General features: G+C 52.9%; 1 protein-coding gene across 2 annotated transcripts; it reads left to right on the forward strand.

Annotated features, from left to right (window-relative positions):
• The first annotated feature begins 838 nt into the window (after positions 1-838).
• On the forward strand, positions 839-17,421 carry ACBD4 (acyl-CoA binding domain containing 4). 2 transcript variants are annotated; one of them, XM_019523538.1, is made up of 11 exons: positions 839-886; positions 1,253-1,347; positions 2,422-2,542; positions 2,633-2,717; positions 3,167-3,287; positions 8,591-8,704; positions 11,211-11,317; positions 12,769-12,940; positions 14,922-15,109; positions 15,552-15,605; positions 16,662-17,421. In XM_019523538.1, exons 1-11 carry the CDS (start codon positions 852-854, stop codon positions 16,770-16,772), a joined length of 1,203 nt encoding a protein of 400 aa, XP_019379083.1. In that variant the 5' UTR covers positions 839-851; the 3' UTR covers positions 16,773-17,421. The 2 variants fall into 2 exon arrangements, with proteins under 2 accessions (XP_019379083.1, XP_019379084.1); XM_019523539.1 differs by lacking the exon at positions 839-886 and adding an exon at positions 974-1,007 and having other exon boundaries at positions 16,662-16,772.
• The last annotated feature ends 7,250 nt before the right edge of the window (positions 17,422-24,671 follow it).

The raw sequence follows: 24,671 nt of genomic DNA on the forward strand, positions 1-24,671 counted from the left end.
TTCTTCCTCCCTATTCAGCACTGGTGAGGCCTCACCTGGAGTACAGTGTCCAGTTTTGGGCCCCACACTTCAGGGTGGGAAGAGTCCAGCACAGGGCAACAACGATTCAGTGCCTGGGAGGCAACACTTATAAGGAAAGACTGAAAGAACTATGTTCAGTCAGGAAAAGAGAAGACAGAGGGGGGATTTCTTAACAGTCTTCAAATACCTGAAGACTGATTACAGAGGGGATGGAGACAGGCTTTTCTCTGTGGCTGTAGGGGACAGGAGCAGGGCAGGGGACACGACTAGGAGTGGTGACCCCAAGCTTCAGCAGGGGAAATTTAGGCTGGAGATTAGGAGGCACTTTCTGACTCAGAGTGGGGTCAGCCATGGGAACAGGCTGCCTAGGGCAGCCGTGGATTCTCCACGCTTGGAAACAAAATTCAAGAGCAAGGTAAACAGGCAGCGGCTGAGCTGGTTTAGCCAGGGGTTGACCCTGCCTGGCGCAGGGGGGCTGGAAAGGTCCCTTCCAGCCCTGCCTTCCCCTGCTCCTATGGCACTGGTCACTGCCACGCAGCACAGCGGTCCGGAGTCAATCCCGCCGCCTGCAGCCCTCGAAGAGGCCAGCCCAGGGCCGGTCCCCAGCCCCGCTGCAAAGGCCGCCATCCTCCAACATCCACCGGCAGAGGCCGCTGCCCTGCAGCTCCCGCCACACCCCGCCGGCGGCGCTAGTGCTCCACGAGGGCCCGCTCCTTGCGCGCCGCCTTCCGGGGGGAGCACTTCCCTGAGCGCGGATTGGCTCCGACGCAAAAGGATTCATTTGCATCGAGCTTTAAAGCTCGATGCTCATTGGACGGAGCGGGAAGGGTATGGGCACCACTGAAGGGGGGCGGGATAATAAGAGGTGTGTTTCTATTGGTTGGGGTTCTTATCCCGCCCCCCGCACAGCCCGGCTCAGGGCGAAGGGGAATCAGCTGTTCGCAGCAGCGGGGCCGGGGCCGGGGCCGGATTCTGGCGCGGCCTGGGTGCGTGCACCGGGCGCGGGGCAGGGGCAGGTCCCGGTCCAGGCAAGGTGGTGTGCATTGGCGGCTGGGGGGGCAGAGGTGGCTGGGCTCCCCCAGCGCTGCATGCCCTTGCAGACCTGGAGGAGGGGGATGTGGGTGTGGGGGACCCGTGCCCTGCCCAAGCTGGGGTCTGCCCCCCCTGGCTGCCTAGGGAATACCTCTCTACCCCTGCTGATCCAGGGATCCTGGCTGTGCTTCCCATGCAGGTCCCAGGCGTGGATGGGGATGGAGCCCCCGGCACCCGACTACCAGGTGCAGTTCCAGGCTGCTGTCAGGGTCATCCAGGGCCTGCCCAAGAACAGTGAGTCTGGCTGGGCGGGGAGGGGTTGTCATGCTGGGCACGTTGTGCCCTGTGGGCTTCAAGGGACAGCCTAGCACTTGCCTGCCTCAGTGATGCCACTTTCCCTCCTGAGTGCACCCAGATCCTTTCCCCTGATTGGCCCCTGTGGGAGGCTCTAATAGCATCCCCCCACCTGCTCCTACTCCTGCCTAGCCCAGCATGCAGCACAGAGTCTGTATCCCTGGGTGCCCCCAGTTTGAGTCTTGTAGTGGGGCTCTGTAGGCCAAAGTGCCAGATCCTGCTCCCCTTGAAATGTTCAGGGGAAGATTTGACCCCTTCATCCATGGTATGAGTCATCCCTGGTCCTGCTAGCAGTAGCTGCACATATGTGCCTGACTTCCATCCTTGGCTACACCTCCAGGGCTTTAGCTTGGGGCTCTGTCACAGAGGTCCTTGCCCCCAGGTACTCTGGAGGCATGACCCATTTAGGCTCAGGGTGGTATCCTGTATGTGGCAGAATACTGGACCACATGGACCTTTAACTGGCTGTGTCACAGCAGCACCCAGTGGTGGGATGCTGAGCAGAGCTGAGCACTTCTTCTTACCAGACTGCAGCAGGTGCTGCAGTGGCATAAATTGGGCCAGATACCTGTCTCTAGGTCTCTTTGCTGGCCACAATACTCTGTGCCACATGAAGCTTCAGTTGTGTTTGAAGGGAAAGGAAATAACAAAGGAACAATGGCTGGTGTCCCTGCATGCCCTCTGTTCCTCTTTGCTTCCACTGTAGAGCAATAACACCTTTCCATTTGAGGGTCTCTTGGCCCAGCATCTTGAAAAGGTGCTGCAAGTTTCCCAGGGACTCCAGTCGCTCTGTTCTGTGTTTGCTTGTTGTCCAGCCACATGGTATTGGGTGGGGCAAAGTGTTAGTGCTGGCTCAGTGTCCAAGTGTTGCCTCTGGTGCCTCATGCCAGCCCAGCCCTGCAGAATTTGATGGGCACATCACAGCAGGACATGGCCTGCCCGTAATGGTGCTAGGGAAGTGGCGTGTTGGTGAGTTCGTTTGGCCCTGCTCTAATGACTTTGCCCATGTCGTAGGTTCCTACCGCCCCTCCTACGAGGAGATGCTTCGGTTCTACAGCTACTACAAGCAGGCAACAGTGGGCAGCTGTGCGATCCCCCGACCCGGCTTCTGGGATCCCATTGGCCGGTACAAATGGTAAGGCTAAGGCAGCACCCACGTGGTAGGAGTGTTCTGGGGTGCTGCCTAGCCCTAGGGGCATCAGTAATGAAAGCTTCTGGTTGGCAGGGATGCATGGAACAGCCTGGGGAAGATGTCTAAAGAGGACGCCATGGCTGCCTATATCTCGGAGATGAAGAGAATTGCTCAGAAGGTACAGCTCTCTTTGCTGCCGTGCCATGCCAGGCTGCTCAGCCTGCTTGCCTCTAGAGGCCTTCCTCAAGGGGAGAGTGCCCCTGATCTCGGTGCCCCCAGCATCACCCTCAGGGAGCTCAGGCCACGCTTCACAAGCTGGCCCTGCTGAGAGGCCTTCGTTTGGGGATAGCCTAGATTAGAACAGTGAGAGAGATTTGGGGGACCTGGATCTGGAGTAGGGAATGCTGCATATGAGAAGTGAGAGGCCTGGGCATCATGTGAGAAGCTGCTGAGGGAAGCTTTTGGAGCTTCCTCCTGCTTCCCTTGACAATAACTGCTGCTTTTAGTTTTTCCCCCACCCTTCCACAGATGCTATTTCCTGTCCCAGGGGCTTAATGACCTTTGCCAGGGCATGGTATCTTTTGTCTGCTAGTGTGGCAACATGAGAGCTGTTGGGGTTCTCTCCAGATCATCGACACGATTCCCATGGACAAGACCTCAGAGCACATGTTTGGGTACTTCGAGCCTCTCTACGATGTGATACATGACATGCCCAGGCCCCCAGAGTCCTTTTTCAAGAGGAAAGCTGGTAAGCCTGTCTGCTGTCAGAGCAGTGGGAGGGACCCGAGCCAGGGACAATGGCCTCTACTAGTCAGGAGTCCTGACTCCCAGAACCTTGCCCTAGGTTATTTCCAGCTTTGCCACTGACTTGCTGTGTGGCCTTGGGCAAGTCTGTTCACCTCAGTGCCTTAGTGGTCTTGTCCGTAGAACGTTTCCCTTTTCCTGGCTTCTGCGTGCTGGTTTCTTATTGACCTCTCGTGCACTTCCTTCCTTCCTTCCTTCCTCTCTCAACACCCCTGCCTAGAGGACAATGCATGCATCCTGACTGCACAAATGAGGAACTGAGCACAGAGTGGCTAAGGCCAGCATCAGTGAGGAATTAAACTTGCAAGTTTCAGACTAGTGCCCTTTCCCCCTGGACCATATTCCCCCTCCCAGTCAGCCTTAAATCTGCAGTCTTCCAGTCCAGTGTCCTGACAGGAAGCACAGCCGATGCTCAGCAGGCATGGTGCACCAGCTGCTGGTGGGTCTGTGGGTTTGGATAGCAGAGGTGGAGCCTCTTGCTACTGCCCCAAATGGGATTCCTTGCTCTGGAATTGGCCTTGCTGTGGAGGAGACTGTCTACTCTGTTTTCTCCATGCACATGTCTGTAGCTTGTGCCATCTGTGATCATGTGGAACTGGCCAGGATCCTCCTCTGCTAGAGTGGGTGGGTGGGGCTGCATGAAAGCTGTGTTGTTCTCCAGCAGGCTCCACCCTCCATTTCTCACCCATCTCCACACAGCTTGGGGCCCTAAATGCAGCCTAGTGACAGGCCAGATGCGCAGTATGTTTGACCTTCCACAAGCCAGGGAAACTTGGCTGACCCCGCTTTGGCTGAACCTGACTCATGCAAGCTGGAGCTTCCATGGCTAAATGGGTAGGAGTCCATCATTCACCACCGCCTGTGTGACTGGTCTTTCAAAACATTGCGCTAAGCAGCTCAGCCAAGTCTCTTCCTCACAAGGAGAGTTCACGACAAAGCTACTTGAACTGCCTCCAGCTGTGCTGTGCTGAGTAAAGACTCCTGCCCTGCCTCATGCACAGAGGGTCTGAGCAGGGCTTCTGGCTTGTGAGCACCTCGGCTCCTCATGGAGCAGGGTTTTGCTGCAGAAATTGCACTCCCTGCATTTGGGAGCAGAGTTCATGCCTTTGAAGCATTGCTGTCTTGCCACTGCTGATGTCCAGTCTAACAGGGCAGTGAAGACTGGCCTGTGGAACTGAACATGAGAACCAGCACCAAGTCAGACTTCTGAACTGGGAGCCAAGCATGGGGTAGCAATAGGGGGTTTGCTCCTGATTGGTTCATCAAGGAGCATGGGCCTAGCCACTAGAACACGGTTAGTGACAGGAGCAGCTTTAGACTGGACTATGGGATCTATCCTTAGCAGGTGTAACCTGTCAAACCTCACTGTGAGTACTCTACTGAAGTCAGTCTGTCCCCAGGGATCCCTCTAGTCTGGTGTTTTCTCCTGGACTATTGCATTCACATCTGCTTCAGAGGGAACCCCCCTGAATGCCAAGCAGGGAAGAGTCCCCTAGTACTAGGCAGTAAGGGGGCATCAGCTGGCCTGGCTCTCTCCCTGTAGCTGGACAGTGTAGTGCTGCATGCTGGCATACTCTCTGAACTCTAGAGCAGTGGTTCCCAATCTGTGGTACGTAGACCACCTGTCTAGTGGTACGCATTAACAGATTTATTATAATTACTTTATATGACAAATTTGCTGATGGTACTTTAGGTTGTATCATTTTAAATTGGTGGTGCTCAGTCTGTCAGAGTTTAGGAACCCCTGCTTTAGAGGAAAGGAATGTGTTTTAGCCTCTCCCATGTGCCCCCAGGACACACATTTTGAGCCTAAAGTGCTGGCTTCTGCCAATTTAATGGTGTGTCTGTTCTTGGCAGCCAATTGTCACCGTGTAAATGATTCTGAAAAGGGGCTGTCAACTTAGATTTGATGCAGAGGATTAAGACAGGGCAGTGTCTTTAGTGGGGTTCAATCATAACTTCAGCCAATCAAAAAAAACAAACAATGCAGTGGTTATTGTATGTTAAATCCTTAACTTTTAAACTCAGTTGAAGGCTTGTTTAGAAACCCAGCTCAGAAGCTTGTACAAATACAAGCAGCTTCAGGTAAAAACTTATAACTAATTTTAGAATGCTGCTCAGGTAAAGAATCGTGTTGTTGGTTCATAAAGTGCTATAAACATCAGCCTTATACCTTCTACAAACAAAAAAGAATATGGAAAGCAATGGCCCGAATCCTGCTATTGGTAAGCAGGCAGGTAACTTTGCTCTCACTTGTAAACAGATATGAACAGGGGTACTTCCAGACAATGCTAGGGGGTTGTATTGTATTTTTAGTAAGGATATCTTAATAGCATTAAAATCTTTGCTGTGTTAAAACAAAATTGCTTCAGGTGTTCATAATGGAAAGCTGTTTGAACTCTTGAATTTATTAACAAACTTGTCATCCGATTCATATATACAGCAGGTTAAAATTTTCACATTTTAGGGGTTAACTTTGAGCATCTTTAGACCTCTGAAATCTCCCTCAGCACTACTTAGGAGACTTTAAGAGCACACGTGACCTGTTTTGGAAACTGAAAGTAGCTATTGGCTGAAAACCTTAAGCCAGTGATTGTCAACCAGGGAGACCTACAGCATTAGCACTGTGACGTGTGCAAACACCAACACGTGATTCACAGGACATCCCTGAGACTTTAAATTGGCAACCATAGCATCAGAAACAGTCTGAGCTGTTGTGCTCTTTGCCAGAAAATAACTGCTCTGTACTATTTCTGTATCCAAAAAATGAGTGAAAGCTAAGAACTTACACTTCCTGAGGGGTGCCTCGAGTCTCATGCAGAGTGCCTTGAGTCTAGGCAGGTTGGGAACCACTCCCTAAAATTTGCCACCCAAAAATAGCTTCTCTTTTCCCCACTCCAACCTGTTTATCAATCTTGGGATACAGGACATAGTGAGAGACAAGCTGGAGTAGTAGGATTCCCTGCCTGTTAATAATCTGAGTTGTACAGCTCAAGAAAAGAAGCAGTATCCCATTGTGCAGTAAAAGATAGGAGTTTCTTTGACAGAAATCCCCCATAGACAATAAAATACCTGTAGCACCTTCCTCAGCTTTGCAGCCCGCTTTCCCCATAGGCTCACTTTCCCCCACAGCTGATGGACAGCACCAAACTTTTTTCTGTGAGCCCTGCAAGAGAGGACACCAGAGTGCCTGCCCTGCATCACCCTTCACAGCAACCTTGGCCTCCCAGCAGCGTGGACAGTGCCAGTGCATGAGGCTTTGTGATGTCAACACCAGTCATTTCTCTGACCAAAGCATCCTGTGACATCCCAATTGGCTGTCTTTGCAGTAACTCCTATGGGGATGTGGTAGGGCCGTTCCTACCCCAGATTAACCCTGAAAGCACTACTCTTGGGGCCTGGGAGGCTTCAAGCCTGTTGGAAGGCCTGGGCCTGAGCTCCTGTGCCATTGTATTTGAGAGTTAAAGGACAACCACCCCCTGTTGAGGAAATCATTGGCAAAAGGCAGTGCCATGGCAGCTACCCCTGCACCTCAGCCTCCCTACATAGGCACTCTGTCCAGCCAAATCAGGACACGGTAGGGCTCAGAGTCCATAGCCCATGTGAAATGTGCTGAAGATACAGATTAACCCTGTGGAGGTTACAGTGAGCCACATCTGAGCTCAGAGAGGACAAGTCAGGGGGTGGGTAATAAAGGAGTCACTGACCAACCCTTCAAGCAGCCAGGGGTGGCCTAGGGAGTGTTGAGTCTGGGGTGCTGCTTCTAGTGAACATCTTATCTTGGATCAAGCTGATTACAGGAAGCCCTTGATCTTAGTGAAGGTGCTGCCTGCTAGGATTAGGGGTGTCCCTGGCACATGCTGTGCCTTGTGGACCTGATCTGGATGGTCCAGGCTACTCACTGGCAGGGCTGGTATACAATGCCTATATCTGGGCAGCGTTTGCTCCTATCCAAAACCAGTCACAATGACTCAGGCTGGAAGGGACCTCAGGAAGTCACCTAGTCCAACCCCCTGCTCAAGGCAGGTTTGTCCCTGTCCAAGCCATTCCAGGCAAGTGTTTGCCTAACACCACAAGGTGGTTGGTACATGGGATACCTCTGCCATCCTCATGGAGATGGAATTGCCTATGCCAGGCTAGGCTTTGCCCTATATCTTCTGTGATCCCAAATCAAGAAGCACTTTCCTGACTCTGCTTTGCCCCCCTGGGTTCCCAGGGAATTAAGCCTATGCTACCATCAAGCTGCTCTCTCTGCTGTGTGCTGTTCTATGGCTGTTGCTGTCTAGCTGAGAGACAACTGCTCTGCCTTCCATGCAGGTGGTATGGAAGGGATGGCCCCATCTCATGTCTCCCCTGTGCCCGGGGATGCTTGCTTGGGGTAGACTTTGCACTTGAGATCCGTTGGTCCCTGCCCATGAATGCAGGGTGTGTTTGCATAGGTCTGCCACCCCACCCTTTCTTTACAGCCATAGAGAACACCGTTTCCCTCAAATCCTGGAACTGCTCTGACTGTGGGGGGGTGCATATGAGCCATGAGTTTTGGCTCGTTGCCCTACACCCCTCCCCTCTGCAAACACCCACATCCATATTTGTGGGGAAGTGGTTCCATAGACCTGTAGCTCTTAAGACTTGAAGCACCCCTCAGACAATGCCAGCTCTTTAGCTTTCCACTCGTTTCTTGAATACAGAAAAATTAAACGGAGCAATTTTTCTGTTGCAGACAACTCAGAAAGCCTACAGCAGGGCAGAATGTTCTTGGCACTGTGGATTCCTATTTGAAATCTCAGGATTTGTCTTGTGAATTAGGAATAGGCGTTCGCACACTTTATAGAGCCAAAATTGAGCGGTACCTTTCAAAGCTCTCACAGCACCCCATAGAATTGCAGCACCTTGGCTGAGAATCACTGCTATAGGCCCTTTCAGGGATGGTAGGCTGTGCTCTCTGTCCTGGTGGGAAAGCATCCCAGCTTTACCCACTCCAGCAGGGGAGTCTGGGCACAGTGGTACAGCTTGGATGCCTTTCCAGGGGGCATTTCCATAGGCACCCAAAGAACTGGTTGTGGGTAAGTGGAGACAGGGGCCAGCTGGTAGTACAGCTATCAGCAAGACTTCGTTCACTCAGCAGAGATGGGACTGGGCTCTGCTCAGCAGAACGGGGCTTGGCAGTGCTGAGCCTTTTGCTTAGGGCATTACAGTGCCAAAGGCTGACCTCTTATGGGCTATTCTGACCACTCCACTTCTGCGCAGACGAAGAGGAGAAGGACCTTGAACCTACCAAGGATGGGCAAGAGGAGAGACTGTCTGGGAACCATGTGGAGGAACCTCCGTCTGGAGAACAGAAACAAGAGGATCAGACCCTGGGTGAGTTCTCAGTGCCTCCAGATAGCACCTTCTCAGGGGAGGCTGTGCTGGCTTTTGTGCCTCTGCAGTGGAAGAAGCCGTCATGTGTGGCATGTCACCCAGCCTCTAAGCTTGCAAGTCAGTCGTGTGGGACTAGGACAGGCTGTCTGCTCCAGCAGCAGCTATACTTACAGTGTTGATAAAGATATGCCTTATACAGGTGGCAGATTTGCTGCTGCTAATGGCTACAGCAAGGGATAGGCAGATAGGACTCCTGGTTCTAATCCCACAATGTTACTGACCTACCAAGTGACCCTGGGCAAGTCAAATCCCCACCCCCACTATGTTATGGGAGTAATTACCTTATCAGCATCCATCATGTTTTTGCTGGAATGAAGCTCCCTGGGGAATCTAGCCACTATAGCTGTAGCTATTAGTAATTCTGGAGGGGGTGCTTTTCTCTTGGTCCAGTGCTAAGATGACTGTCTGCCCAGTAGAGCCCTAGTCTTGTCCTGTCAGGCTCAGCCTCTGAGCCTCTCAGGCACTGGGCCCTCTGGCCCCAGGCCCTATGCCTGTGCCTTCAGCCTGACCCTTAGCAGGACTCAAGATGATTACATGCCTCTAGGGTACTAACGGGACCTCCAAGCCGTCCCTCATAGTCCCTTCCACAAGCCCCCAGTTTAGAACTCTAACCCAAAATAAGCCCTTAGTCTATAACATAAATCTCTAATCGGGTTTAAGCCTAAGTCCCAGCTCCTTGCTGTATCCCTCCGCTTCCCCCTATCCTGAGTCCTGTTCTCCTAGTAATCAGCAGTATTTGTACTTGCTTTTCTCCTAGGGTAGTCCAGGCATCAGCCAGGAGCTTCTCTGCAGTGCTTCTGCCCTGGAGCTCTTCCCTCAGCAGCTCCCTGAACCAAACTGCCCACTGTGGCTCAGGCCCTAGGTTTATATGGCTGGAAGCCATGCCCACATGTGCTTCATCATTTAGCTTGCCAGCTCACCCCCAAGGAAACGGTTGCTGGCCTCTGCTATATCAATAGCTTGTCTCCCATGCAGGGCACTAGTCCAGTGTGCTACTGCCATGCAGCTGGTTTTGCAGTAAGTACTTATAGCAAGTAAATCTCCAAGTACCTGTTCCCTGGCCACTCATAAAGGGCAGCTTTCCCCTTCCCGGGGGCTCTCCCTGCTGCTTCTTCACCCTTTGAGTAACAGGAGCTCTGGTTCTCTGTTACAAGAGACCATAGCATGAACATAGGGGGAAATCCACGCCCTCCTTACACAGGGTGGTAGGCACATTAACCCCTGCTCTGACCATTTCTGCCTTGCGTAATTGTACCCTGCCTCATTCCCCTGCTATTCTTGCCCAAGAAATTAGTGTTTGTGTTTCCTTCCAGCAGAGAGTGCCCAGCACTGCTGCAATACTGCATGTATCACCCCTGGAGTTGGCTGTTTTGGGAGCAGACTGATCCTTCTTGGGTACAGCTTGTAAAGCTTTCAGCCTGGGGAAGGCATTCTTAGTCATGTCCCCATGCAGGAGCTATTAGCTGAAGGGCAGCCAATTAACTGAAGGGGTTCTCAGGTAGCTGTGGGTCTGGGTTGGAGCACAGGACCCAGCTCTTACTGTGCAGGGGCAGGGAATGGCCCCACCAGCAATTCACTTGCTGCTTGGGTTTTATTTGTACGGGTTGCAGCTAGACTGGCTTTGTGAGGGGTAAATCCAAGCAAGGAAATGAGCTGGCCCTCAGTGCTAGGTGCAGGTGGGAAGGCAGCACTTGCAGGGGGTGGCAGTGTTCGTGGCTGAAAGATTGTTTTGTGCGGCAGTGCTAGGATGTCGCTATCATCAATTGCATGTTAGGGCACCCAGGGGCCTTGTCTCCAAACCAACATGTGCCCTGCATGTACTCCCAGCTGCCAGCCAGCTGGGGTATTTACTGTTTGCAAGTCCCATTCCAGCAGCATTCCTCGTCTCAGCCAGGGGCTGCACATGAGAGGATCAGCCTTGCCCTATGGTAAACATTGAAGAGGCAAGTGATGCATAACCTTGGGTTATGACCCTGCTCTTGTGCCTGGAGATGAAGAATTACCTAGTGTGCAAGTCAGGAGCCTGGATTCCTGCCTGTGCTACTGGCTGCGTGACAGGGAGCAAGTCTGTCCCCCACAGCTTCTGACCTCGCTGTTACTTGTGCCTAAGTTTCCCTTTCTGCATGCTGAGAAAGATACTTGTCCCTCTCATACAGATCAGGTTGTAAAGCCAGTGAAGTGCTTGCAACTCGCCCAAGTGAAAGGGTCTAGTGGCAGAGTGTTAGGCACCCTCTGGCCTTGCCTTCTGCACACAGGTCTTGACTTAACTTCTTGCCTTTCAAGAGATTTGTTCCATCCCAAGGCTGCAGGGTCACCAAGGACACTGATTAGAGTTAGTAGCTCTGAGCCCTGTTTCCTTTACTGCCACAAGTGTGTGACTCTGCCAGTGGTCTTCCAGAGAGTTTCTGTCCTCCCCTGGTGCTGAGTTGTGTATTTCCTATTGCAGGAGGAGGGCTGGACTGTGCTGATGAGGCACTTGAGAACAGCCAGCTGACCAGCGACTCAGAGAGCGAAGTGTTCTGTGATACCCTGGAGCAGATGGAGGCAGACCAGGTAATGCTGCTTGTGATGTGAGAGGAGCTGAAGGAGCAGCCCCACAGTCAAACAGATCCTTCCTGGCTCCCCAGAGACTGTCAGCTACTCACCCACCAACTGCTCAGCCTGGCCTGCACCCCAGGAGCCCTGCCCTGCCACTGATCACCAGGCTCTGGGTTCCCTTCTGGCCTTTGTGCCACTTTTATGGAGCCCCAATGCTCCTTCCAGTCCCTGGACACAGTCGCAGGAACGCTGTTTTGCTGCCATTCCCAGAGCCAAGCCTCATAGACCTTGAGGGATGTAGAGGCTGGGCCCATGCTGCCTTTTCAGTATTAGAGCTGCAGATGTTGCCGTGGGTAAGATATGAGTAAGAAAAGGAAATGCTGGGGTTTCTAAACCATGTAGAGATAGGGGAGAGAGCAGAAAGGCCTCCTCTGCATGCATCACTCCCCTCAGCCACTCCCACCACCCAGAACTAGTGGGATCTCCTTCCTCTGTACCTTTGGTCTTTCCTCCTCTCTTCCCAAAATGGCCACAGCCAGGAGAGAGCCAGCTGCCTCAGGATGTCGAAGGAGCATGACTGGGCAGGGAGCTAGGGGCTGGCCTTCTTTAGCTGTACAAGTTGGTGTGCCTCTAGGAATTATGCAGACCACAGTCCAGTCTGTCTCACCCCAGATGTTATTGGGTAATTCTTTGTGCTGCTGATGAGCTGCATGGACCTCACTTCAGTCCTCATGGTTTTGCATGTACCTTTCCAGCCCACTCCACGGAAACAGGGGAGCTTGACAGGTTACCCCAAGACCACAGCAGGGAGTCCATGCTAAAGCCTAACTTGCTAGGTGGTATCTCACAGGTCCTGAGCTAATAGACCTGTGAGATAGCACCTAGCAAGTTGGGCTTCCCAGCCTTAACAGTGCTTTGTGTCTTCAGCTGTGCCCTGTGCCATCAGTGTCAAACACCGGAAAGTCTTGTGTGTTGTAGTGAGGAAGTGCAACCTGGTGGGTGGAGGTACTCATGCACTTGGGTTCTCTTCTAACCCTGTGGCTGGTTTGCTGTGAGATCTTGAGCAAGTCACTTCTCTCAAACCTGCCTCAGCCAGGTACTCATTAAAGTGCTCTGAGAGCATCAACGGAAGGGTGGTAGTGAAGGCAAGTCATTGGAGCATTCTGTTAGCTTCATTATACGTATGGAGGAGGTAAGGCACAGAGAGGGAAGGGACTTACCCAAGGCCACCAAATGAGTAGGTGGCATAACTAAGGAAGAACCTAGGAGATGACTTCCCTAGTGTCTTGCCCAAAGCATAAGGCACCAATCCCCCTCCCAAACCCCAGACAATGTCCTGTTAACCTGAACACCAGCCCCACCCCCCCAGTCCCCAAATGCCTCACATTCTCACCAGCCCCACTAGTAGCTACAGGTTATAGCCTCCAGCCTCAGAGCAGCTACTGTTTCTATTTCTGCTTGTGCAGGCTGGTCAGCTCCTAGCCAAGAAGAGCTCTTCCTTGAGCAGCCCTTGCAGCATCCAGGCCGATGGGTTTGCTTCCTCCACACTAGAGATGACTGAGGAAGGATTGCTGGCTGAAGGCAGAAGACAAAATGGAAGAAGCAGTAGAAGCCCCATGGGTCTTGGCACCGAGAGAGGTGGGTGCAGCAGGTGCTCATGTGGGACTGGGGATTGAGCTTGCCTCCCTCAGGGGCTTTCTCTGGAAATGGGTGGGCTGGAGCTAGTAAAATCTACTCTGATGTAGGGAGCTCTGGCAGGCTGACAGTCTGTGGGTGGGGTGTGAGCAGCTCACTGCATCTGTGGGGGAAGTTTATCTGGGGGAAGCAAAGACTGAGGCGAAACACTGGGGGTGGGGGGGTCCTGGCAAGTCTAGTTTCTTGTAGGAAAACCTGCAGAAGTGTGCTGATCAGAGAAGAGAATCTTTCTTCTGCCTGTGGGCTGTCAGGTCAAATCCAACCCAGACAGCAGCAACTGCTGGCAATTTATGTCCTTAATTAACTGAACTGGGTGGTCTTGGCTGAGTTCTGAGGGGGGCAGGTGTCTCATAGTCTGAGCAGGGAGAATGAAGAGTGAACATTCACCCCTTCAAAGAGATCTCTCAGGGCAGGACTGAGTTAATTCAGTGGCATCATAGGGCCCCAATCCTAGGAGGTGCTGAGTGTCTCTACCCTGTGCTATGCACTGCTTTTCCCACTCCTTGCTTTTCCCACTCCTAGGGGGTGTAACTCCCTACCCATGCAGGCTGGGCCCAGGTGAGGGTGGGGCTGGTGTCCTGTCTGGGCACAGCTGGTCCCATCCATGCCTATCTCCTGCACTAATATTTCTTCAAAACCATCCCAGACAGCTTGCCCTTGGGAGGTTAATACGTAAGAAAGCTGAATAAGGCAGCCCCTGGCGATGGGAAGGTGGGGACAGGGCTTCCAAGCAACCCTGGGGTTGGCTGGCTCCTTCCCCACCCATCCCAGGATCCCTGTCTGCGTGGCTTACAGGAGAGTGATGGTGTTGCTGAGCAGTGGAGTCCAGGGTGGTGAGGACTTTGGGCAGTGAGGCAATCTGTCAGCAATGCCAAGTCCTCGGTCTGCTCCCAATCACAGACAGGGCCCAGCCAACAGTGCTCCCCTTGGGGCAGTTTCTTGCCTGAGGTTCTGGCCTGGTGGGCCCAGGGCACAGGGGGCTGCAGTATAACCTTAGGAGAGGTGGCTTGCCAGGACAGGTGGGAGGGGAGGGAGGCAGCTCTGCTAGTTCCGTTCTGTTCCCCCCTCTGCCTTGCTGCATGATTTGGATGCACTAGATGAGCTTCTCAGCATTTCTGAAGCCCTGGCTACTTTGATTTAGGACCCACAAGGAGCTACGCTCTTCTGAGAATGGGCCCCTGGAGGCTCCAAGCCCACAGTCACTTAGATCACATGCTCCACACAGCCAGACTGGTTAGCTCCAGGGGCTGCTGTGGGACACAGAACCTCCCCACTCTTCAGTCACAGGCACGGTGGCCAGAAGGGTATCCTGTTTAGCTGCTGACTTGAGACAAGGCCTGGATTTCTCTGTGGAGCAGCTGCAATGTCTGGGCAAACTCCCACCAGCACTGATGCGTGCCATACACCCCCAAAGGAGCAGCCCTAGGGACAGAGAGGAGCTCTCTCTCTGGACAGAGTCTGCAACAAGGAACTGGTGGCTGTGCTGTGGACACCCATGTACTGGCACCAAGCTGGCCGTGCCATATTGTGTCATGTCAGTCACCAGTGGAATGAGGATCAATCTCTGTTGGCTTCAGCTGTGATGGGAGCAAATGGTCTAGAGAAGGGAGAAGCTGGGGAAAGAAGAGTAGAGAGAACTGTTATCACCCTTCCCATCTCTGTGTCTTCCCCAGCAGAGCCTATCCTGTCTGACCTTCACAGAATCCACTGAGTGAGGATTGTATTTGAGGCATGTATTTGATAGGGTTTCCACCAGTGAACCTTGTTCTCCCATGATGTAACAGTCCTTGACCTACAGGGTGTGTCTTAATGATCAGCTTTGGGGCAGAGACCTTGTTTTAGGCTCACAAGTGTTTAGTAAGCTGATGGCAGTTTTGTCTAACCTATCCTTCTGGCCTCTCTGTCCATCCTTCCTGCCACACAGAGCTACAAATTGCCACAGCAGAGTGGGGATCCGGAGGCAGCCTGGACACTGATGTTGGGGCCCAGAGGAGCACAGGAGTGAGGTTGGAGCTGGATGTGCAGGTGGCTGGAGCTATCCATGCCCTGCAGGACAATATGCAGAGCGTTATGAAGAGGCTGAGCCATCTAGAAACTGTGACTGCCGCACAGGTATGTGACTGACACATGGGGATACACCGCTTGGGCCACAGAAGGCTTCATGAAGAGAGGGAACTGGCTATTTCCCATGGTACCCTGTATACCTGGCTAAGATTGGAAGCAGATGGTCTTATCCTCAGAATCTGAGGAAGGTCCTGGAGTTAGGAGCCCAATGTGAGCTGCAGGGCTCTTTCAGGCAGAGGGTTCTGCTCTGGCCCTTGTGGTCGGGGACTTAGTATAGGGCTCCTTTTCAGGGTTGTGTGCCTGTGAAGTAGAATAGGCCCTCAGCATGCCCTTAAAATGGCAGCGATGCTCCTACACAAGAAATGAGGCTGAGCTTTGGTTGCAGTACGCAGCTTCCCAGCTTCTGAGGCAGATACCACTGTGGGCAAGGAGTTGGCACCTGTTACCAGCCAGTCCAGGCCACACCAGTCAGAGCCTGCTTCTCTTTCAGGTGAACGTGTCTGGACAAGGTCCTGACAAGCCACTTGCCTCCTTCACTGGACAGGTACAGTTCTCAGACCAGTGTTGGTGCCCAGGCCCATGCTCCTGGCACCCCTCCTTAGTTACTGCAACCCTGCCTCAGCCTCCCATTCACACATGCCATGTGACAGAGCTGCACTGTAGCCATGAGTGATTTGCTGGGGAGCTAGATCCAATTGTGTGAGAGGATTAGCATAGGAGGGAGGAAGCCCTGGGACAGAGGGACTGTAATATGCTTTCAGTGGATGGGGGGAGCTGGGGGCTGGGGTTGGTCCACACTTGTGAGTCCCAGCCCCAGTGGCTGGTGAGCCATACCCAGTGTACACCTACAGCCAGCTCTCAGCTAGGCCCTGTCCTGCTGTGTGGCTGATCTTGGGCACAGTGAGTTAGTGAGATTTTTATCTATGTTTTGCTGCTCCCTAACCAGTCCAGCACACTTACAACCTTGGCATCTAAGGTGAGGCAGCCAAAGCGAATAAGGACAGGTGTGTGCAGGGACACAGGATCAGGGGGAGTCTGGGTCTTAATCTCCTTTCTGCCACAGATTGAAGTGATCTTGGGTCAGTCGCAAGCCCCTTTCTCCTGCAGGGCAGACCATCACAAAGAGCCCACTAGGGCAGCAAGCAAAAGTTTCACAGTCTGGCCTTTGTCTCTGCCTCCATTTCCCTGTCTGTGACATGGAGGTAGTATTCACTTCTCCCTCCTCTAGAGGCGCTGGTGGTAGATACGCACATGCAGTGATCTCAGTGCAACGGGGACAGAAAATCAGTGGCCACTTTGGGCTTTAATATTGTCTCAGCTGCTCTACTTTGGAAAAAGCATGTGGGGGTGCTTGTCCTTGGGGGAGGCGGGGGCTGTGAAGTCTAGCAGGGCAATTGTAAGGGGCATTGTCCTTTCACTGGAGAGGCCAGTCGTTAGTGAAGGAAAGACCCAGACCTATGTGGCAAAGTGCAGCAACTGCAGTCTCTGCACTCCTACTGTCTTGCTGTGCCCCACATCTGGGAACATCCTGGGGTGCCCAGACTTGCCAGGGGCATTACCCATTTCTCCCCTACCATGCCCTTGTCTTTCCTCTCTGCAGAAGCCATCCCGATGGCCCCTGGAGATCTCTGCCCGTACCCTGCTGTTCCTCATTGCATGGCCCTTCATTGTCCAGTGGTTGCTGCGGCATTTCCAACGCAGGAAGAGGTGATCTTGTCCTTGTTCAGCAGCCCTGGCCAAGTGGAAGACCCGGCAGCAGCAGGAAAGCACTGTCTTTGGGCTCGGGGGAGCAGAACTGACCCACCCCCCAGGCCTCCTGCCTGCTGGGGCAGGTCCATCATGGGTGATTAGAGTGATTCTGCTCCCCTGGAGCTGAAAAGGAAAAAAAGAAAAAAAAAAAGTCAAATCAGGACTCTCAGGGGATGACAGCGCTGTCCCCACATGCCAAAGCAGCTTCTGTGAATGACTGATGAGTCCAAGTGCTTGGGACAAGGTGCCTGATACAGCACTTACTCTTCAAACCTCGGAGTTATACATTCAGCTGGGTCTGACTGCAGCCTGGGCCTGCCCAGACCCTGGTCTTCTCTGCAGGAGAAGTTACCTGGTGGGGGGATGGGGTGACCCACTCCTGACAACAGCAGCACCTCTGGGTCACTCTTTTTTTTCTCCACCCTGATACTCAGGTTGCCTATGTTACTACAGTAATATCTAAGGAAATGTCCCCATTAAAGAAAAGATGGGTTTTCTTCCTCTGGAGAACAGCTGTCTCTCTAGCTGAAGGGTGGATGGGCTGGTCTTCTGAAGTACACCCACCCAGCCGGCACAAAAATAAAGACCTTGTTGGCCATAGAGAGGAAAGAAGATGTTGTGGTGAGTGCATTCTCCTGGTGTGTCCGAGTTCAGTTTCCTGTTCTTCCACAAACTCCCTTTGTGGCAGAAGGACTTCGTTTAGGACCTGTCTTCCTGACCCCAGTTACAGTGCACTGATGCACTTGCTTGAGCTAGTGACCCCATTACAAAACACCTTGCAAACCACATGAAGAGATTAGAACAGTTGTTCTCAACTGTTGTAGACTTGAGGCAACCCCACTGGACTCAAGGCACCGCTCAGAAAATGCCAGCTCTTCACTTTCACTCTTTTTTTGCTGTGGAAAAGCAACCGAGTAATTCTCCTGTTGCAGAGACTCAGATCAGAACAGGTCTGGGTGTCTTTGACAACATAGATTCTGATTTGAAATCTCAGGGTTCCTCTTGTGAATCCAATGTAAGTGTTTGCACACCTCATAGTGCTAATAGTGCACAGCACCCTTGAAAGGATCTCATGGCACCCCAGGCTGCTGTAACACCTCAATTGAAAATCACTGGATTAGAGTATTAGCTACTGAGGCCCAGTGGAAACTATATTCCCATCTGATGCTGCAGTCCACCCACCTGCTGGGCCAGTTAGCACTAGGAGCTTTTATATAATATGGGCAGGAGCCAGAGCCCAGGACAGCAGTGCTGCAAAGGCAGCCACCACATCTGTGTCCCTCACCTGCCCCTCTTTACATCAGAGGGGATACCCCTGCCCTGCTTCAGGAGGTGTGGGGAAGGAAGGAGGCTGGACATGCCCTGTAGTAGTAAGAGCTAGATGAGCATCTTGTAGATCAGTGGTGCAGGAAGAGGCACTTAGCCGTGGGGTTGTGTGATACTTGTGGTTGTAAGATCAAGTTTTCTGTTGCTTTTGAGTTTTGCCATCCTTCACCTGTTCAGTTAGAAGTCACCCAGGCCAGCAGCCTGCCTCCATTTCAGTTACACTGGGTCAGCCATTTCTGGGACCCTCACTAGGGAAAAACAGCATCCTAGCCATTTGCTGAAAGAGCTTGGCCACTTCTACTCTTTCGAGTGGGGCCTGGAAACTTGGCTGGATCATGTGTTGTCTTGCTGCTGCTGTTCCTGTGAAAATCTGTCTGAATTATGAACCTCTGAAAAAACTGCTATGCTGAGAGAAGGCTTGTTAGCATTGGGCTGGTCAAGTTACCAGAGATTTTGTCTGCACTGAGCAGAAACACTCAGAGTGAGAAACATGGGCAGGAGCTAGCAGGCAGATGGGCTGGAGCGAGGCTGGAGCTGAGGAGACAGGGTCAGGCAAGCAGGAGCAGGGCAAGAGTTGAGATGAGCAGCTGGGCCAGGGCAGAGCAGGAGCTGAGGACTCAGAGGCAAGTGAGCCTGCACTCAGTAAAGGACACAACCCTGCAGAGCCTGGAGTGGGATTGCTGGCTCTGCATCTCAACATTTCTTTCCTGGCAGCATAAATCCCAAGTACAGAGGGTGTGTCCCCATTCCTGCTTGGGCTGGTCCACAAAGCAGATAACCTCCTACTGCTCACAGAGGGGAGAGGGTTGTGAGTTCTGCTGGCTGCTGGGAAAACCTAGTATTTGAAATCAGTATTGCAAGCTGGGAGAAACCCTTTTAGAAATGACTCCCCAAATACTGGTGTTTAAATTTATATATATATATAGGGAAAAAAACACTCTCTCTCTCTCTCTTTCTCTCTCTCTCTCTCTCTCTCTATATATATAGAGAGAGAGAGATCGGGGCGGGCAATTATTTCAGGTGGAGGGCCGCTTACTTTGGAGGGCCGCTTACCGAGTTTTGGCAAGCCATTGAGGGCCACATGACAGGCAGCCAGGGGCAGCTAAATATTCATTTTCTAAATTTTTTAGGGGCCCTGCAGGCCGGATAGAATGGCTTGGTGGGCCACATTTGGCCCGCGGGCCACATTTTGTCCACCCCTGCTATAGATATATATATATATAAAGTTATATATATATATCTACACTCCTAGTATCACACCACAAAGAAAAACTATAACCCATTACAAAATCTGCTCCCACATACCATAAACACAGAAACGTTGGTCCCTCCGACCAGGCAACCCCTTCCTTTCATCCCCACCCTGCTTGTGGGGTCACAGACTCAGTTCACCTGCTGTCCATGTCACTGTCGCTCCAGCTCAGTATTTAAATACTGGTGTTTAACTGAACATGAAAGCTGCCAAGTCAAATACCCCTAAGTTAGCAAATACCTGAGTGGAGGCTGCCTGTGCCACAGAAGTCTGCCCCAGCACGTGCGTGGTGAGGCAGTCTGTAGTGATGCGGGCATGTGATTAGGCCCCTCTAACAAAAAGGGAACTCCTGACACATTGAGTCCAGTCCCCTGCTATCAGAGGCATCCAGGGCCCTGCTCTTCTAGAGCTCAGGACAAAGGGTCCCCAGCAGCTCAGGCTTTGTCCTGCATGGTTTTTTTCCTCATTACTCAGCGTTCAGCCCTAAGCCTTATTTCCCACCTGCCACCTGAACCCTGTCCTAGCTCCAGGCTGGTTCGTTTCATCCTGGCACACCCCTAGCTCTGCAAAGCACTTGCCTCTCAGCAGCTGTGGGAGGCTGCGTGTGCTCTTATCCCCGTTTTACCAGGTTGCCCAAAGGTGACCCTAATTGTGGGTGCCTAGTCAGAGACCCCCCTAGGGCCAGACCCTCCAAGTGTTTGGGTGCCTAACTCCCATTCACTGCCTGGACACTTTGAGAGGATCTCCTGAGCCTGATTTCTTTTTCAGAGAACGTGGCAGGCAGTAAGTAGCAGCTCCTGTGCAGACCACTCCCCAGCAGCACCTGTTAGGCCCAGGAGTGCCTACAAAGCAGACCCAGGGAAGAGAAGCTGGGTGCCCAGAATGTGAGTGCAAGGGCCACTAGCAGAACAGCTGGGTTTACGCTGCCTTGTGCAGCAGCTCTGTGGCAAATGCAGGGACAGAATCCAGCTCTCCAGGATGGCATATAACTGCCTCTGGTGAGAGCATCCTTTCTCTCCCAGCCACCCCCTGCCCCATTTGCTGGGCCTGGCCCACTCTATTCGACCCCGGCTGGTGCCCAAACAGACCTGCCCTGTGCACTGACTGAGGCAGACAGCCTGTGACAGAAACGGCAGGTAAATGTGCTGGGTGGTGATGGGCATTCCCTGGAGGCCGTATGCTGTGTGCAAAATCAGGCTTCACTCTAGCATTTGCCAGCTTTGGATTGCTTGTTTTCATTGAGTTTGTCTAGCCTTTTCCTAATGCCGAGATGCGTGGTGTACGTTATCGTCTCTTCAGGTCTTGTAAGCTAACCAATGCCATGTACCAGGGATTCTCAGGAAGAAGTGGCAAGGAGACACCTGGTTACTGGGGCGGGGGGAGAAACACCTCTTCCTTGTGGTGGAGCAGATGCCCGGGCTGGCCGGGAGGGTGTGCTCCTGCCTCGCAGGGTGCTGGAAGCGGTCTCAAATGTCCTGAGCAGGGTAGGAACACTAGCGTGCTGTGCCGGGGCATGCATGGGGGAGCTAGCACATCTTTTTTCCTGGCTGCTCGCTGTAGAACCGGCGGTGGATTCCAGGGAGGAGGGGCACAGTGTTAGAGCTTTGCAATAAACCAAAGAAAGGGCTCCTCGTGCTTCCCCATGGGTCCTGCTCTGAGACCGTATAACCTGGCCCAGCCCAAGGATCCTCTCTCCCTCCCCTTGACCATGGGTTTGTTTATCATGTGTCTCCCTGCCTGGCACCTGGCTCTGTCAGTAGTCTCCTGGGAGCCAGCCAGCAGGGGCTGCTCCTGCTTTTGCTTCTTGGAGCTTCTGCTTCTTGCTGCATGGAAGGGCTGCCCCTGCTCCTGGGAGTGTTTCCTGCACCGGGCTAGGGCTACTCTACCCTCTCCAGTGACAGCCCACACAAACCACCTCTGTCGTGGGGCCCTGTGGTCTTGGGTGGAAGCAAACGTGAGGGGCAGAGGGTGCGGGAGTTGCACTGCATGGAGGTCTAGGGGGTCCAGCTGCTAAGGAGGAGGTAGGAAGCCAGGCAGAGGAGCTACAGCTGTGTTTTACACTCCCCTGGTAAAAGCCAGTCATTCCCTTATCTCCTTCCTTGGTGTGGAGCTCTCCTGCCCCTGGGAGTAGCAGGTGCCTGAGCATGAAGCTGTGCATTGGGTCGGCTCTGGCCGGCCACTGCTGCACCTCGTCAGTCATTTGCAAGCAACATTTCCACATCCCATGCCAGCAGCCTCTGCAAAGGATTCGGGGATGGACCATGGGGTCACTGCATGCAGTGGGGGAGCTGCCTTCTCCAGGGTGTTTGGGCGCACAGTGGGGAGATGATTCCAGTCCCAGCTCCAAAGGCAGCAGCAAGCCACTCCCAGTGCCACAGTTTCCCCAGCTGTAAATGGATGCTCCTGAGCAGTGCTTGGAGCTGAGGCACTAACCAAGCGCCAGGCCTGATGACAAGGTCCAGAGAGGCAAAGACCTTCCACTTTCCAATCCAAGAGCCACAGGGCCCCTGTAGCAGCTGTCCTCTGCCTGTTTTGTGGGCAGGAAGAAGGGAGGGAACAAACTGCTGGGGATCCCCGGTTGCCATGAGTGCAGCTTCTTGCAAAGGTCTCAACTCCTAGCTGTGCCTTGGCCAGGCTCCAGCAGCAACTGGCTGGAGCGGGAGCAAGAGCCTGGCCTTCCTCCCTCTCTGTAAAATCCCCTCCCTGTTGCTCATGGCCTGTGGGGCAGCTGCAAGCCCCAGCAGGACCTGGATGGGCAAGGGAACAGTGAGCACTGAGCTCTCCCAGGCTGTCAGCAGCAAAGTGCTTCCTCTCTGCCATCCCTGCCAGCACCCTGATTAATAGCTAAAAGCCCCAGAGTTTGCTAGAGCCAGCCTGATTGTGTGGCAAGTGAGACGTGGCCAGTGAGCTGGACAGGGCACTGCCAGCCACAAGGTCTGAGCAATCCTTGTTGCTTGTCTTCAGGCTGGAAGGGGTGGGGGAGTGCCAGGGGGACTAGTGCCTACCACCAACTTATTTAAAAATGCATGTTCCCTGCCCCACACGTTCCCTGCTCCCAGGGGAGTTGCTTGGGTCTATATTCCCCTCCTCCTCTTTGCTGTGAGCCCAGGCAGATCAGGGTGGGGGTAGAGATGGGGCAGAACAGCAGGGTGAGTCTGCTGCCCTGGGTAACACCACTTTTCCAAGCCATATGCTGGAGTGTGCCATGGCCACTGGTCTCATGAAGGCCTTGTCCCCTCAGGGCTGACCTGAAGTGAGAGCTGCACCAGCCACTCCCCAGAGACTGTAGGGCCTTGGCACAGCCTTGCAATATGCAGATTGGTCTGAGCTGTGCTAGAGAGGGACCTTGCACTATGCTCTGCCCTGCCTCCATGGGACTGCATGCGGGGGTGGGGGGGATTGGACCTGTTTACTCCCCATACTGAATGGATTAGTGCACATAGTACTGGCATCTGCAGTGAAGTATCTGTGCCCTGGGAGTGGTGAGAAGGCCTGCCAACCAGCTGCCATGAGCTGGTGACATCTGTTAATGCCAGTCTGGCATGGACTGAAACAGCACTCTCCAAGTAAAGGCTCCTTTCTACTCCCCAGCTACCCAGGCCCAATTCCCGCCCCCCACAACTGTCCATAAAATAGGGACCACACCACCTCCTAGGGTGCAGGGAGAAATCCCTGTAGAACTGCCCTTGCCTTTAGTAGGCAGGAGCAGACCCTGGCAGGGAGGCCTGTATTTGTGACATGCTTTATTTGGTGCCATGGCTCCTGTGAATTCTGTGCTGGATCATTTCCAGAATCTGTTTGCAATGACCTTTTGGCTGCTTCAAAGCTGAGGGGTTCCCAATGACTTCAGTAGGGAAACAACGAAGGACACACTCACACTCACACTCACACTCTCTCTCTCTCTCTCTCTCTCTCTCTCTCTCTCCCCCTCCCTCCCTCTCCCTCCCCCCTAGCATATATTCAGATCCCCAACCTGGCCACTTTTCAGCATATTTTGCCTTGTTTTCAGGGTGCTGCTGAAGCAGAGAAGCCAGTGGGTGGGGGCAGCTGAGCTCTTTAACTTGTACAGGTGATGAGACACTCTTTGGGACCCACTTTGGGAGGAATGAGGGTGAATAACCACTTTCTCAGATACCAGCCCTAGACTGTGGCATGATCTCCTGTAGGTCATTGATAATGTCACACCCTTCCCTTCAAGGGTGGTGGCCCTTCAGCTGCCCTTCAGTAGCAAAAATGCAGAGCAAGGGGAGTGCATGGGTGTGTGAGCTTACTTGTAAGCCTAAAGCTGAACACTTCCCTGCACACGTGTCTCCACCAGGGGAGAAGCTGAGAGAGGAAACATGAGACAGATGGCCATCACCTTGCCTAATGATGCCCAGATACAGTGGTAACAAACTCATTAGGACTGATGTAGAATGAAAAGGCTGTTATCTAGGTCTTTCTGCCACTATGATCAGCAGCAAAATAATTAACAGAGTTGGCCTTTACATGGCACCATTAGGTTTCAGAGTCATCACCCCGTTACATATGAAAGGGACAGTGGGCTCCTGGGCACCTTGTCAAGCTCATCACAATGGTGCTGTACTGGGTTTATACTGGGAGGGCTTTGTTCAGCTGGATGAGCTGGAATATAATGTTGGTTTTCTGCATGTGCAGACATTTCTTTAATGAAAGTACAGGTGCTGGGTTGGGGGGAGGGCAGATTCTGCACAGTACTAAAGCTTCAGGCACTGGTCAGCCTTCCAGAGGTTCGCAGTGGCAGCCAGTGAGAAGAAACACCAGGTGTCTGGCACTGTGAAAGACAGCAACTCACAAACCAGCCTGACATCCTACAAAGTCTGTGACTAGGGAATTCCAATTCAAGCCAGGTGCAAACTCCCCTAGCAGCTCTTTCCAAATCCTTCCAACTTGAGTCTATTTGTTAGTGGTGCTCTGCATAACTATGGTTTTGGTCTGTCCTGTGTGTGGAAGCAGGTCTTTAGGGCCAGTTTCTCTTGGGGACTCAGCACATGCTGGGAACTCTTGAACATCTGGGCCCAGTTTGGCATGTGGAACACCTGGAAACATGGCCACTGGCACCCAGTTCTTGGCACCCAGCATGGGTTTCAGTGGGATGGTCACATGCTGAGGCCTAGTCCATGCTAGAAAATGTTTGCCAGCCTAGCAGTACTGGCACAAAGGAAGGATCTGCTGGCTGATCCCTTGCCTGTATAGCTTCTCCCACTTCCCTCAAGAAGCTACAGCCATGTGTAACTGCTGCTACTGTGTATTATGGCAGCCATA

Source organism: Gavialis gangeticus, unplaced genomic scaffold, assembly GCF_001723915.1.
Source record: "Gavialis gangeticus isolate Ggan-Ray unplaced genomic scaffold, GavGan_comp1, whole genome shotgun sequence".
In the NCBI taxonomy this organism is placed as follows: Eukaryota; Metazoa; Chordata; order Crocodylia; family Gavialidae; genus Gavialis; species Gavialis gangeticus.